General features: G+C 38.0%; 1 protein-coding gene across 1 annotated transcript in view; it reads right to left on the minus strand.

Annotated features, from left to right (window-relative positions):
• The window catches only part of AQR (aquarius intron-binding spliceosomal factor), a 51328-nt gene extending 45844 nt beyond the window's left edge, over nucleotides 1–5484 (minus strand). The window contains exons 1-5 of the mRNA XM_065686537.1: nucleotides 5315–5484; nucleotides 4398–4454; nucleotides 3189–3229; nucleotides 2090–2125; nucleotides 410–530 (exon numbers count right to left, since the gene is read on the minus strand). Coding sequence (XP_065542609.1) covers nucleotides 410–530; nucleotides 2090–2125; nucleotides 3189–3229; nucleotides 4398–4454; nucleotides 5315–5404 — 345 coding nt within the window. The 5' untranslated portion in view covers nucleotides 5405–5484. The remainder of the gene's footprint in view (nucleotides 1–409; nucleotides 531–2089; nucleotides 2126–3188; nucleotides 3230–4397; nucleotides 4455–5314) is intronic.
• Nucleotides 5485–13252: the final 7768 nt, after the last annotated feature.

The following is a 13252-nucleotide window of genomic DNA, read 5'->3' on the forward strand; positions in this document are numbered from 1 at the left end:
CATTTATTCTGACCAGGCAGCACAAACAAAACTGACTAATGATCTTCTCCTGATCAAGGATCCTCACACTATGGGAATCCTTTTTTTTCCAGTATCAGAGCAAGCGCTCTGCAAATGCCTGACTTTTGTCAAGCGCCAAAACAAGCAAATGCTGCTGATGATGTAATAGCATCACGCAGCAGAACAAAGGACTCATGCTTCAGCAGGAATCTGGTGAATTTTCATTTGTCCATTGCTTTCTCTGAAAAGAACACATACTTTAAAACACCACTATGTGGCATTCCAGATGAGGTACCATTTACTTTTAACACTACAAGCTTTGCTACCTTCTGTCAGTATAAGTAAGCACAATGCAAAAGCTGCAACTTGCGAATCAAAGTCAATTCCAGCTGTAATTGAAATCAGTTACCTCCCATGCAGGGACATTCTCTCTAAACTTCTCATTCACCATACAGCAGATTGACATTAAATATGCCTTACTGGACACCTCTGGAGAATAATTAATCCACAGGTAATTTTCAAGGTACTGGCTGTGAAGAGACAAAGAATATTTCATTAACTGCTGCCACCCACATAATCTGTCACTCATTTAAAAGAGCAGCTATGCACAAGGTTTTTTCCTCCTTCTCCTTACACCTATCTTCATAGTTTGCAAGTAGTTCCCAACGTAACCTCTCATTTACGTCACTGCAGCAAAACTTGTTAGACTCTATAACTGCTACAAAGAGACAGATGAGTTTCTTATCAGGAAGATACATTTACCAGAAAGTTTTCATATGTAACAAGTGTCCATAACCCAATAAAGTCATAACACAAATTTATACTAATTTTCCAAACAGAGAACAAAAAAACAACAACAAAAAAAACCCCCACAAAACCAAAAAACCTTCACTTGTCTAAAGAACGTCACATCATGCAACATGTCCTTTGCATTTTATGCTAGGAAAACTACTGTTGTCCCCCTAAATCCACAGAACTCCACATATCATTTCACCTAGGAATTCTAAAACCTCCAAAATATTTTAGTAAAAATACTACTATGCCCTCAATCCAGGATAAACCCTACATGAGCAAGAATGAAGGACAGAAAAATCACATGTGTGTGAAGACAGGAGAGCCTGACAGACAGATGGGGGGAGTCAGGAGAAGAAAAGAGAGAACATGACTTAAAGAACAAACGTCAATAGATAGGGCTATAGTCCAGAAAGTACTACAGTTAAATTACAGGCTAGTAACATTAAGAATGTTCATTAAAAGAATTAAAAACCTCTAGCTCCATGGTATTGCTGGCATACAAATTCCAGAATTCATACTACCAGCAAGCCATTTGTTAGTGTCAAAACCCAAACATAGCTTCTATTTTCTTTTCCACCTTTTCTAAAGGAGAAATAAAAAACATACGTAAGTTTGTCCTACTTTTCTAGTTAGTGGTACTACTTATATATTTCAGGCTTTTGAAACAAAAAATTTATCTCAACCAAAAAACACCTCATTCTATCTGTTCATAAGATCTGTGAAATAAAACAGACCCAACAAAACATTAAATGTTGTGGTTTAAAATATGTAAATATTGCCAATATTTATTTTACATCATTTTAGACATACTTTATAAGTTCTTCCAGGAAAGTCTGAAGTAGCTGTAAGAATCTTCTAAACAGATTTCCATTTATTTTCAAATGAAAAAGCACGTTGGCAATGCTGCTACAGCACAGTTCACTTTTACCCTTGGTGTAAGAGACTTAATCTAAAAACTTCTTCTGACTTCACTGAGTACTGATTTCAGGCTTGATAATACATTCTAAATTACATACCCAAGCTTTTTTACCTATCGCATTCATACTCTCTTCTTTGGTGCTTCGCTTACACTAGAAATTCAAGATACTCTGATATGTTACTTATGCTTATGAAATTAACCCCTCCTTAAATTAAGCTCTCCTCACTTCATTTTTCTAGGCACACCATTCAAGGCTTTAGTAAGTAGGAATAAATGAAGATACTAATTCAATCTGACTTACTGCCCTGCATTTGCTTCTTATCTTTACAAGTTCCTATGAAAAAATAACTTAGAATTTCACTCCAATTAGCTTACCTGAATTCAAGAAGCATTATCTTTCTAATAGCAAACCTAAAAAGGAAAAAGTAATCAATTAATACAGGTAAGAAAGCCTCCCACACACACCACAGCTGCATGGAAAACAGCTGTGTTTTCCCTTATTTTGTTATATAACAAAACCTGTTGAAACATCTAGGAATTATTTCTGCTTCCCCCTCCCCCTTTTTCCCTCCCTCCATTTCCATACAAGAGCACTTGAATGCAGAAGTAACTGTTGCAACACCAAGGAAGCTAAAGTTAATGCAGCTTCATTAAGCAACCAAAGTCATATTAACCAAAAAAAATAATAAAAAAATCAAAAAACCAAACAAATAAAAAAAAAACAACCCCAAAACACGATGAAACAAAAAACATCAAGATCTTTTAAATATGAAGACACTGCTTCCAATAGCCTTGAAGACACAAATTGCTAGAAGCCGAGTGTGTTCTGAAAAACCACAACTACGTATTTCATCAGTTCGTAATGGCATCTCTTCTCACTGACTGGAAATTGAAGTTTATTCTGATCCTATATGGCAATTCTTAGACTACTTTCGTAAAGGAATCATAAAGAGAATTCTCTCCAGAGCCCAAACTTCTCCAGAAAAGCTCCAAACACCTACAGTTACAACTCTTCTGCACACAAAGCTACAGAATGCAGTTAATCCTGAATTCTTTGTCTCCACCATCTAACACCACATTTCATTGAAATAAAACTTGCCCTTTACAAACCAGGTAACAAGAATTAGTGAAAAAGCAAAGAGCTAGAGGCAGCACACTCCTCAAGTGTTTTTTGTTTAATTTACGCACCTTAGTGACAAAAGAAGGAGTATCTTCTAGATAGAAGCAGACTACCAGAGCAAGGAACCAAACATATTACGTCCAACCATCACATTTATGAGCTCAAGAACTTTCTTTCTGCCTCATTCAGACTTTGAAATACCACAATGATTAAATGATTCACATGCACTGGAATAATTTTCATCTGCTTTCAACATGTTAATGCATTTTGAAATTCTACAAGACATTAGAAACCACTTCAATACAGATAATGTTGGAATGCTTGTCTGCAAGTGAAAGTGACTAGCGTACTTACTTGGACCTGACAATTTCTTTTGTATACACATCTTCAATAACCTATGGGAAAGAATATTTTTAAAAAGTGGTTAAGAATTTTATATACTTCAAGTGATTAAAATGTATTAAGACACCTTATGCACTGAAAGCTACTCTGAATTATTTACTTGCTGCTCACTGTTATCTGATCAAAAGTGTTGTAACAATTACGTCTTAGCTCTGAAGAGTCCAGAAGCTTCACAGACATATTCTCACAAAGAAAGTGAGTTGACTTGAGGATAAGTACATGACAGAGAACTGACTTACCTTCATTTGAGTTATTCTGAAGGAATAATTGACATCACACTGAGATTTTTATAGAAAAGTTAAACAGATATGCAAATTCTTTTATTGTTAATCTTTGGCTTAGTGTTGAATTTAAAGAACAGTCTTTGAGAGTAAAGCCTGGATCAACTCTGTCACCTATTGTCACTCTTTCCTTTAACTGACATTTAACGACATCCAGACATTTTAACCTAGTTTTTCCAACAAGAGTGAAAGAATCTGCATTATCTGTTGCAACAGGCTCACTCTCACATCACACGACACAGAGATGCAGTTCAACCACTTATGTACATCCTAGTTCTAGAATAACAGATAAATACTATCACAGATACTATAAAGAGAGCGAGTTAACTGAGACCAGAAACGGAAATTTAGCCAAATATTCACAAAGGAATTAAACCAGATATTCAAGAACCCCATACTACAAAAAAACCAAACACATCATGACAAATATTTGACATTCAAAACACACATATCCAGCAGAACAGCAGTAAAGTTGTCTGATCAAAACTCTCTCAAGAAGCTTTTAGAAAGAAGCATACAGTTCAGTAATACCTACATCTTTCCTCCTTCTTTGATTTCTAAGAGTAGCCCCTCCTTAAACATTTTTTAACTGTAAAGGAGATGCTCAAAAATCTTTCACTCTCATAAGTTCTTTATCAAAATAAACTGAACAAACAGCAGGCAGGAGAACTGCATTGTTACAGCACACCGCACACCTTCATAACACTGCCTAAATTTATAAACTACAAATACATTAACAAATTACAGAGTGTTAATCAGCTGCTGACCTTCCAAGCAGTCTGCTATACTCTTATATAAAATAAGCACCATGGGAGGCTGGCACATGAGAAAATGGTTGATCCTCATTACACCCCAACACAGTTCCAGTAGAAGTATTTACCTTTGAATCAAAAGGCAACTTTTTCTTCACATGTGGAGCCCAGTATTTATTTGCTAACTGTACAGGCAGAAGAAAAAAAAAAAGTTAAATATATACATTTTCAGTTGTATTGATATAATAGCTCTATAAAACATTCTGTTCCAAATTTTATTTCAATAGTACCTCACTTAATTTCAGCTTACGGTAACTACAGGTAACAAAATTATGTCTTCCAACAGCAAGGCTTTCAACCCTGTAAGGTTTTATACCTAAACCTTTTCCAAGAGAGGTGTAATTCTCTGTAAAAACCCCAGCTGCACAGGCTGCTACATAATATGGGTTTAGAAAAGCTTAAGTTACTTCTAGCAAATTTCTCAAAAATATGCCATGATCTTTCAGGTACAGCAACCCCCAGACTGCACACGATTACTCTCCCACTGCAGAACTTCACAAAGAACTACAGGCTATAGATAATGGTCTAATACCCTAAGTGTATGCGCTGTAGCCACCACTTCAAAACTCCTAAGCTATGGTGGCAAGAGCTTCCTAACCCGCTTTACTCAACCTTTTCTGGTTGAAAAGGAAGGAAAGCAGCATTCCCAACACAGAAACAATAAAATTGAACACTTGCAGGAAACCACTTAAACTATTCAGCTACATGGAACTATCAGTAACTTTTCCCGCGTAACAACAAATCTCATATATTCGATAGTACTGCTCTGGTAAATCTCTCTAGGCAGCAAACGCTGGGGGCACACACCGTTTCCTACGTAACGCAGGCGCTAAACCTCTCTTTCCTTACGCCAAAAGGCTCTTTCCCTACCACCGACGTGCCGCAAGCGCTACTGAACGCCGGGCGCCGCCGCTACCTGAGCGGCCTTGCCAGCGCCCGGCTCCAGCAGCGGGAGCCGCGGCCCAGAGATCCCCGCGAGTCTTACCTGGGTCACGTACTCCGCGTTGATCTGCGACACGGTGGGAGCCACGATCTTTTTCGGCTGGGCCGAGGAGGAGGACGCCGACGCCGCCATGGTGCCGCCGGGATGCGCTCCGCCACACGCACCGCTACGGCGGCCGCCGAGCGCGACCGACCTCCGGGTGAGGAGCAGCAGCAAAGGGAGCACTTCCGGGGACAGGAGCGCTAGAGCGGCAGCGCGGGCGGCTCGGGCGCCACCTGCCGCGCCCTCCTTGCCACTGCCGCCGGCGGGCGCGGAGCGGTGGTGACGGGGCTCCCCAGCCTGGCCCGGGCCGGCCGCGGCAGCGCGCTTCCTGCCAGGCCCAGCCAGGCCCCGGCCGCGCACCCGCCCTTTGCAGGGGACACGCCAGTGAGCAGGTCAGGAGTCTCTGAAGTCTGAAAAAAGGGACGCAGTTAGCGCAGCGGGTTGCTTCTCACCCAGCCTCCAAAACGCTCCGTGAATCCACTTAGGGTGACTCCTTCTATTCTGTTCGTCATTTACGGCAAAGGTTTCTGTCCATCCAGCGTGGACAAGATCTGCTTCTACCAACATCGAACAACCGCCACCGAGAGCGGTGTGTGGCTGTGGTATCTGTGCGATTCACGGCCCTGAAATCCTTGAAACCCGTGGCGGACAGGCACAGGGGGAGGGGAAATAGCACCTTCACACAAGTCAGGGTCTTGGTAGCGATTTAGATTAGTTTGCAATTAACTGACTCCATTTAGTAAACAGATTAATTAAGGAGGAAATGAAGAGCTTCCCTAGAGAAGTTCTGGGCTTTGTTTCTGCAGTCATAATCTAGCACCTGTCACTCACCCAACTTCAGACTCCAGGCAGATGCCACTGGAGCCAATTTGAATATGACCTCCTTTATTTTAATATCAAGGTGATCTCCATTTCATCTCTTCAAGCTAAATATTCTTTTTGAAGTAGAATTAGAATGTACAATGGGAATGGGAAACGTAATGACAGTACCTTGAACAGGATGAGACAGCAGCTGCATTCAAATAAATACGCCTGCTGTGTGCCGTTGCTTTAAAAGGTCCAGAAGATTTATGTTTTCTGTACGAAAACTAGTAAAATCAAAAAGTTAACAAAAGTACCAGTAACAAATTAAGTAAATAACAAGGACTGAGCATCATTTTCTTTAATGATTGAAACCTTCAGAGACATCTGTATTTGATGAAAAATATGTGAATGTAAAGCACTGAAAGTATACTTAAACCAATGTACCCCACCTGATGCTTAAATTTTGGTAAAAATCAGCACATTGAGAGGCTTTGATTGAACTTAATCAACCTAGAGTCTGTGGTTGACTTGGGCTTATTGAAATTATTCAAATATAACTACCCCTTTTGATGTCTGACCTTTCTCCATCACCTGCATTCATGGACAGATGTAGAAAATACAAGTAAAATTTACCTAAGCTCTGAGCTGGGTGGCTGAGCTCTATTAGCATGTTGCTCCATCTTACTGAACTATTGAAGCTGCAAATCAGTGATAAAAAAGGACAAAGAATAAATGTTCATTCATTACAATAGGCTGAAAATAGGAAATCTTTTGAAATTGGCTTTCAAATGGGAGCCCAAAGTTTGACTTGTGTTCAAGATGGACCATGAGACAATTAGGAGAGGCTATGGTGGCTTGGTATCAGAGCTCAGAGCAACAGAGGTCATTCCAGAGGGCAAATCAGAACTAACTCTCTGAAGTAGCTTCTGATACCAGAAACTAGTATTAGATGACTAATGTTAGGCAATATTGATTATTTGACAATGCCACTAAGGGATGTAAAGTGGTAAAGATCTCCTCCCTATAAATAATGCATTAAATACTTCTCTGTATGGAGTATTGTTTAGCTACAGAGTGCTGGGACAGTAGGACTACAAATGAATAGCTGAAGTATAAATTAGTGCTTTGGCAAAATACATTGCTTTCAAGCCTCAAGAGCAGCTGAATCTTTAAAGAGGAGTTGTGGTGAGACTGGGCATAATGACACCTGGAGTTGTACTTACATCCCTATCTGCAACTCTCACCCCAGCCTGAAACACCTCAGCTTGCAACTGTTTATTAAGACTGGTCTCTCAAATGCTATGCTCAGTTTCCCCTGGAGCGGAGGCACATCTGTCACTTTCCACCCCAAAGTGCTTTGTAGTTGGGGAAAAAAATAAAGTCCTGCATCCCACTGTCCCCACAGCCTTCAGTGAAGTCCCCCATCTTTCTATACTCATTGACTTAACACGTCAAGAAAATCAAATATTCCCTCTCTTCAAAAACCTGTTAATTCATTCATGAAGACATGTATTATTTAATAAGTCACACATTTCAGCAGATGCAGTTTTCAAGACTGTTATTCATTTCTAGGCTACATACAGTCCTGGTCAATTTATATTCAATGCTGCTTTCTTGCTTAATTAGCTCCTTTTGTTCTGGATTCTTGCCCTTCTATATTCTTATAGCTAGGAAAAATATGCTTTTCTCCTCTTCTTTGTAAACTGTACAAGCCAAGATCATCACTAAGCTGGACATGGCTTTTATCTCAGTGACACTCTCTGGAACACAGTGGGTCAGGAAGCATCTAATCATAATCAGGTGGTGTTTTTTTCTATGTTCTGTCCTGTCTACCTTTTAGATTAGGTTCTACCTAGTCACAGAAATTATTAATTTCTAGCAATGAAAACTCCAAACAATCTGTAAGTATTTCTAATATTAACTGATCTTAAGGTTTATTACTGTTTCAGGGTCTTCAGTGAGACATGACCACAAACTAGATTCAGCAGCTACATACTTCTAATATACAATTTAACTTTTTACTGTTTCTCTTTCACACACATACACATATATTTATCCTTCAAGCCTTTTATCTTTCAGCTTCTCAGACATAAGTAAACTCTGCACTAAGATGCAGAGTCAGTATGGATATTATCTTGGACCTATGTAAACTCTGGTGGGAAAGCTTTGTTTGAAAACTTATCCTTCATAGCAGTTAACATTCACATAAACATTCAGCCTGTTCATTATAGCTTTAATTCAGTCATGTCACATTGCTTTTACTATTTTCTTTATATGCGTTCTTCTAGTCCAAAACTTTGTCACTGTATTCATCTCATTAAATATGGGTACTCACTCAGTATGTGTACTTCCACTCAGCAAATATGATGCCTCAGTTTAGTAACAGATGCTTCTTAAAATATTTAGAATTTTAAAGTGTAAAGAAGCCATCAGTAGCATTCTGATTTGTGTATAAATATTTATTTAGCACACGTTCTGGCCAATGTACTGCCCTTGATTTTTGTGCAAAACTCACAGTAACTTCAATGGAAATTCTGAGCTCATGACTAGAAGAAAATATGGTTAATTCAGCAACCCAGCTGCTTTTACATCCCAGAATAGCAAGCACTGCCTCTAGTGAAGGAGGTGGGGAAGTAAGAGAGTTTATGTCATTCTTAGCTTCCTGTAACTGGGCTCACATTTGGGTAACAGCTCAAGTTCGAGCAGACTCTGGGCTATTCTAATTCTCTTAAGAGACATCTAGTTAGGTTCATACCAACTGGAGCAGAACAGTGGTATGAAGGCAAGAGACTAATGGCAAGTAAAGCTCTAGAAATATTTGCTGAAAATCCCGCAAGAAGCTGTTATGTGGAAAAATTTCTATGGAACAAAATTAATGGAAGAGAAATCTGTTTGATGGAAGAATAGGTCTTCATCACTGAAATGAGATTCTAAGGCAAGTAACTTCCTTTCTGCTAGTGCTAGAGAAATGTTGTGGGAAGTTGAATCTATTTGCAGCATCACTGTGAAAGTAGATTCTCAATCATATCCTTTCTGACAATATAAAAAAAAAAAAAAAAAAACAGATTGCAGACAAAACTGAAGCGTATCTAATACGTAGCATAAAACTTAATCAGGAGAGAACAATTCTAAGATGCTGACAGCTAGCTCTAGTCTCCTAAAGCTTTCACCTGTGCCTTTCTCCGGATTTTCTAGGCTTTTGGTAGTCATTTCTGTTAGCACACCAGGATTTTAAGAGAGGATAAAATGACGGTAAAACAGAATAGCTATTGAGAAGACCAAAATTCACATTGGTGTAATACTGAAAAATAATTTATTAACTTTTAATATTTTACCAAAAAAAAAACCCAAAACCAACCAAAACCCAGCTTCTACTGTGATATAAACTATTACATGACAAATCATTTTAGCTTACTGGCAAATTCACATTTTTCCTCTGCTAATTGCACAGCATCACACACACCGTTCAATGCCTGAGGGAATTCTTACAAAGCCATTCTCACTACCCGAGTAACTATTACTATACAGACCAAGAGTATAAAATACAAGATAAAGTGCACTATGGCAAACAGGGTTGCCAAGATAATTATCCAAGGTTGATCCCAACGTTATGAAAAAATCGTAACATTTTGATCTTAAAAATTATCCTCAAATTGACCAACACACTTGAGGAGTCTAGATGGCTTAGCAGATTTCTACTCAGTTTAGTACGGGAATCTCTGCTCAGGATCCTCTTATAATCAAAATAAAAGTCAAAATTGCAGAAATCATCTGAGTTCCTGTAACTAAGCAGGCCACTTCTGCAAGCACATACTATTCATTAAAACTTACACTTTTATAAAAAAATGCACCAAAAAAATAATACAAATTTGCATACCAGGAAGATAGCGCTTTCTTTGATGCCAACAGAAACTGAGTGCAATGCATTAGCACTACAAATGCAAAATACCATGGGTACTTTATTATACAGCAGTGGCCACGTAATTCTCTGTATTCCCTTACTTCACTATGTGAGCAAAGTACACTCCAGTGCCACATCCGGAGAAGCTGCCATAAGCAAAGCTGGACAGCCACCATTTCCATATGCTATTGCTATCCTGCATACCCAGACTACTTTTTCAATGGCGAATGACCAGCCACAGTGTTCATCATAGCCAGTCAGCTGCTCTGATCTCCATGCGCTCACATCCTCAGGCACCATTTTGCATGCCATGGCAGCACATGTGCAACAACCAGCTCCATGAGCCCCTGCAAGTCACATATGGGGTTTCACAGGTCCATACAGATTTGGACCAGAGACACTGGAAGGATTCCAGTGAAGAGGAAAAATTTCAGTGGCATATCCAAAATGTGAGGTGTATAGCAGAATCAAGCCAAACATTAGCATATCCTAGAGGCAGACAGGAAATGGAATGGCAAAGTACAGGAGTAAAACAGCATTTAAAGACTTGAAGTAACTCAGGACACACAAAATGACACTTTCATGCTAGAACATCAGTTTCTGAACAAGGAAAGGATCAATTCTACTTGTGAGTGATTTTGTTGGCATAAGGCCGACTTTTTCACTTGCATGGACACTGAAGATTCGCTTTTTTAACACACGCTAAGAAAGATGCTGTTTAAAAGCTACTTGACAGAACTAGTCATTATATGAAGAAGTACAATTAATTTGCTCAACCTGGAGAAAATAAGGTATGTGAGACCATAGAAAAGTCACTCCTGTAACTTCAATTTTCCTTATGATAACTGCCTCTCAGACACATCTCATCTACAGCCATCAGACCATAAAACTAGGCTATTAAGGTAAAACTTGCACTTTAAAAATCCACAAAACCTTGTGCTAGGAATATGAACCATGACCCCTTTAGTTATTTAGGAGATCTAGGCATTTTCAACATTATTACAAGGGACCATTAGAAAGACTGAACCCATAGCTTTATTAAGAGTCATCCAACTGTACTTATATAAGTGTTACTCAAGAGAGCTACTGTTGCGAGATTATGACTTTCAGAGTTTTACATTTATACCAGAAGGTAGCCAGGAAAACTAAACATTAAGTCCAGCACCTAAATTTGAAGCCTAAGGTCTCATTAACTTCAATTACATTTCTTTTGTATTTGTCTCCCATTTGCCTCACTAAGTTTTCTTGTTGGCTCTGGGTATAATAGTGAGAGCAGATCACACACAAGTGAAAAACCAAACGCACTGTGAGAAGCAGGTACAAAAGTGATTAAACAGTTTTTCTGTGGTTTATGATGGCTTCTCTTCCTTTCTGAGTTTTCCCCTAGACATACATAGGAATACCTACATATGTATTTTGCAATTTTTCATTTTCTGCAGACACTGCAAGGATAGCACAGCAATCAAATCATAAATATTTAGTTATCCATAGCCACATTTCCTAGATAGAAAATGAATGATGTGATCAGTTGTTACTGCAGTTCTAGTGAATTTAGTATTGTGTACTTTGTCTTAAAAGTACTTTTACCTTTTTCTGTTTGTTTTAAAATATTTGACCTTCTGTTTGTTCACACAGAACTACCTCGAAGCTGTATTCGCATAATTTGAGAGGTTCTCCTTGGAGACAGCTCAGTGTTTATACATGAGGACCCACTGTTTTCCTGTTTGCAGGAATATTTGCAGGAATATGCATTAGTTCTGCATATAGTCTTAAAAAAAAATAAAATCCACTACTTCAGTACTATAAGATTATTGCTATTCCACATCAGCTCATTCTAACAAAACCACAGACAATGGCTCTGCCACCAGAAGATACTTCAAAGATCGATGGCTTGAACTTGCCTTAAAGCATTACGGAAAATGACTAACATATTAATGAACAACACAAAGTGTTACTGTTAACACTGGGAAAACCATTCTAGCTCAAATTCTCAAAGGTACTTGGAGAATTTTACTGTTAACTTCGAAAGAGACAGGATTTCAACCTTAGATTTTTTTTCTCCTTCTGCTTTTACCTCTTCCTAGCTAGTTTATGCTATAATCCCCTCAAAACAATGAATTTACACTGACACAGAACTTCTCATAAAGGGACAGAGAGCCAGATAAACTAAGTGGCCCTTACTGCCCTTCTGAAATCCCACGGAACCCAAAGATTACATTAGTTTCCAAATTAATCAGACAGTAGCACCTCACATACATGTCTATTCATCCCTGAAAAGGAGCTTTTTATATATTTCTTTTCCCTCATTTTACTCTGAGTATTTTCAAAACACACCAAGTTTAGTGTTTTCTGAACATTACTCTCAAACAGCATTTTTTTAAATGACTGTGACTCCTTAAGAAAGATCTTACTATCTTTAAACATATTTCTATTTGATAACAAAAGAGATCTTAAAGCCTATTTTTCTAACATGCAAAGTTAGTTATTTTAATATGTAGTCTTAAACTTCCTTGGAAATTGAATATTACATAGTTTCAAAACTGACCTGCACATAAAGTATACAATTAAAGTACAGTATAAATAAAATAGTTTAGCTCTACCGTACACTTTCAAAACATTTTATACAGTATTCTTTCAATATGAAACAATTCACATAGGGAGGAAAAAAATCTCAATATATAAGTATAGTCATTATTAATGTACTGAAATTGTCTGTCAAACAAGTCATAGTTAACTACAGACTGTTTCTGAGTACCTTTCCTGACTTTATTCTCTCTGAAAATAGGAAAGAATAACAGGTACGAAAATAAAAACTCCTTTTTCATTTCATTTATACCAAATACTACAAAGCTCATGCCAGAGCAAAACCTAGATAAAACACTTCAAAAATTAAAACAGAACCAAAAAAACCCACATTTTACTTGAGTAAATATGGATCTTTTTAAATAATGAAAAGAATGCCATGTATCTTACAGAAGTTAATTTAGAAATAGGATTAAAAACTTAAGGTTTCAAGTTGTATAACAAAGTAAAATATCCTAAAAGGTATTTTTTCAGTGAAAGAAAAAAAAAAAAAAAAACAACAAAAGTTAATTCCTGTTCGTAATGAATAAATCTCCACTGCATTTTCACTTTTTGCCAGTCCCACAGGCATAGCAGCTCCCTACTTACCAGAAAGTGTAACTACAGATTCTATTAATACAAAATCAGAATTACCTAATTTGAACTAAAAG

The sequence above is a fragment of the Lathamus discolor genome, chromosome 6, assembly GCF_037157495.1.
Source record: "Lathamus discolor isolate bLatDis1 chromosome 6, bLatDis1.hap1, whole genome shotgun sequence".
Taxonomy (NCBI): domain Eukaryota; kingdom Metazoa; phylum Chordata; class Aves; order Psittaciformes; family Psittacidae; genus Lathamus; species Lathamus discolor.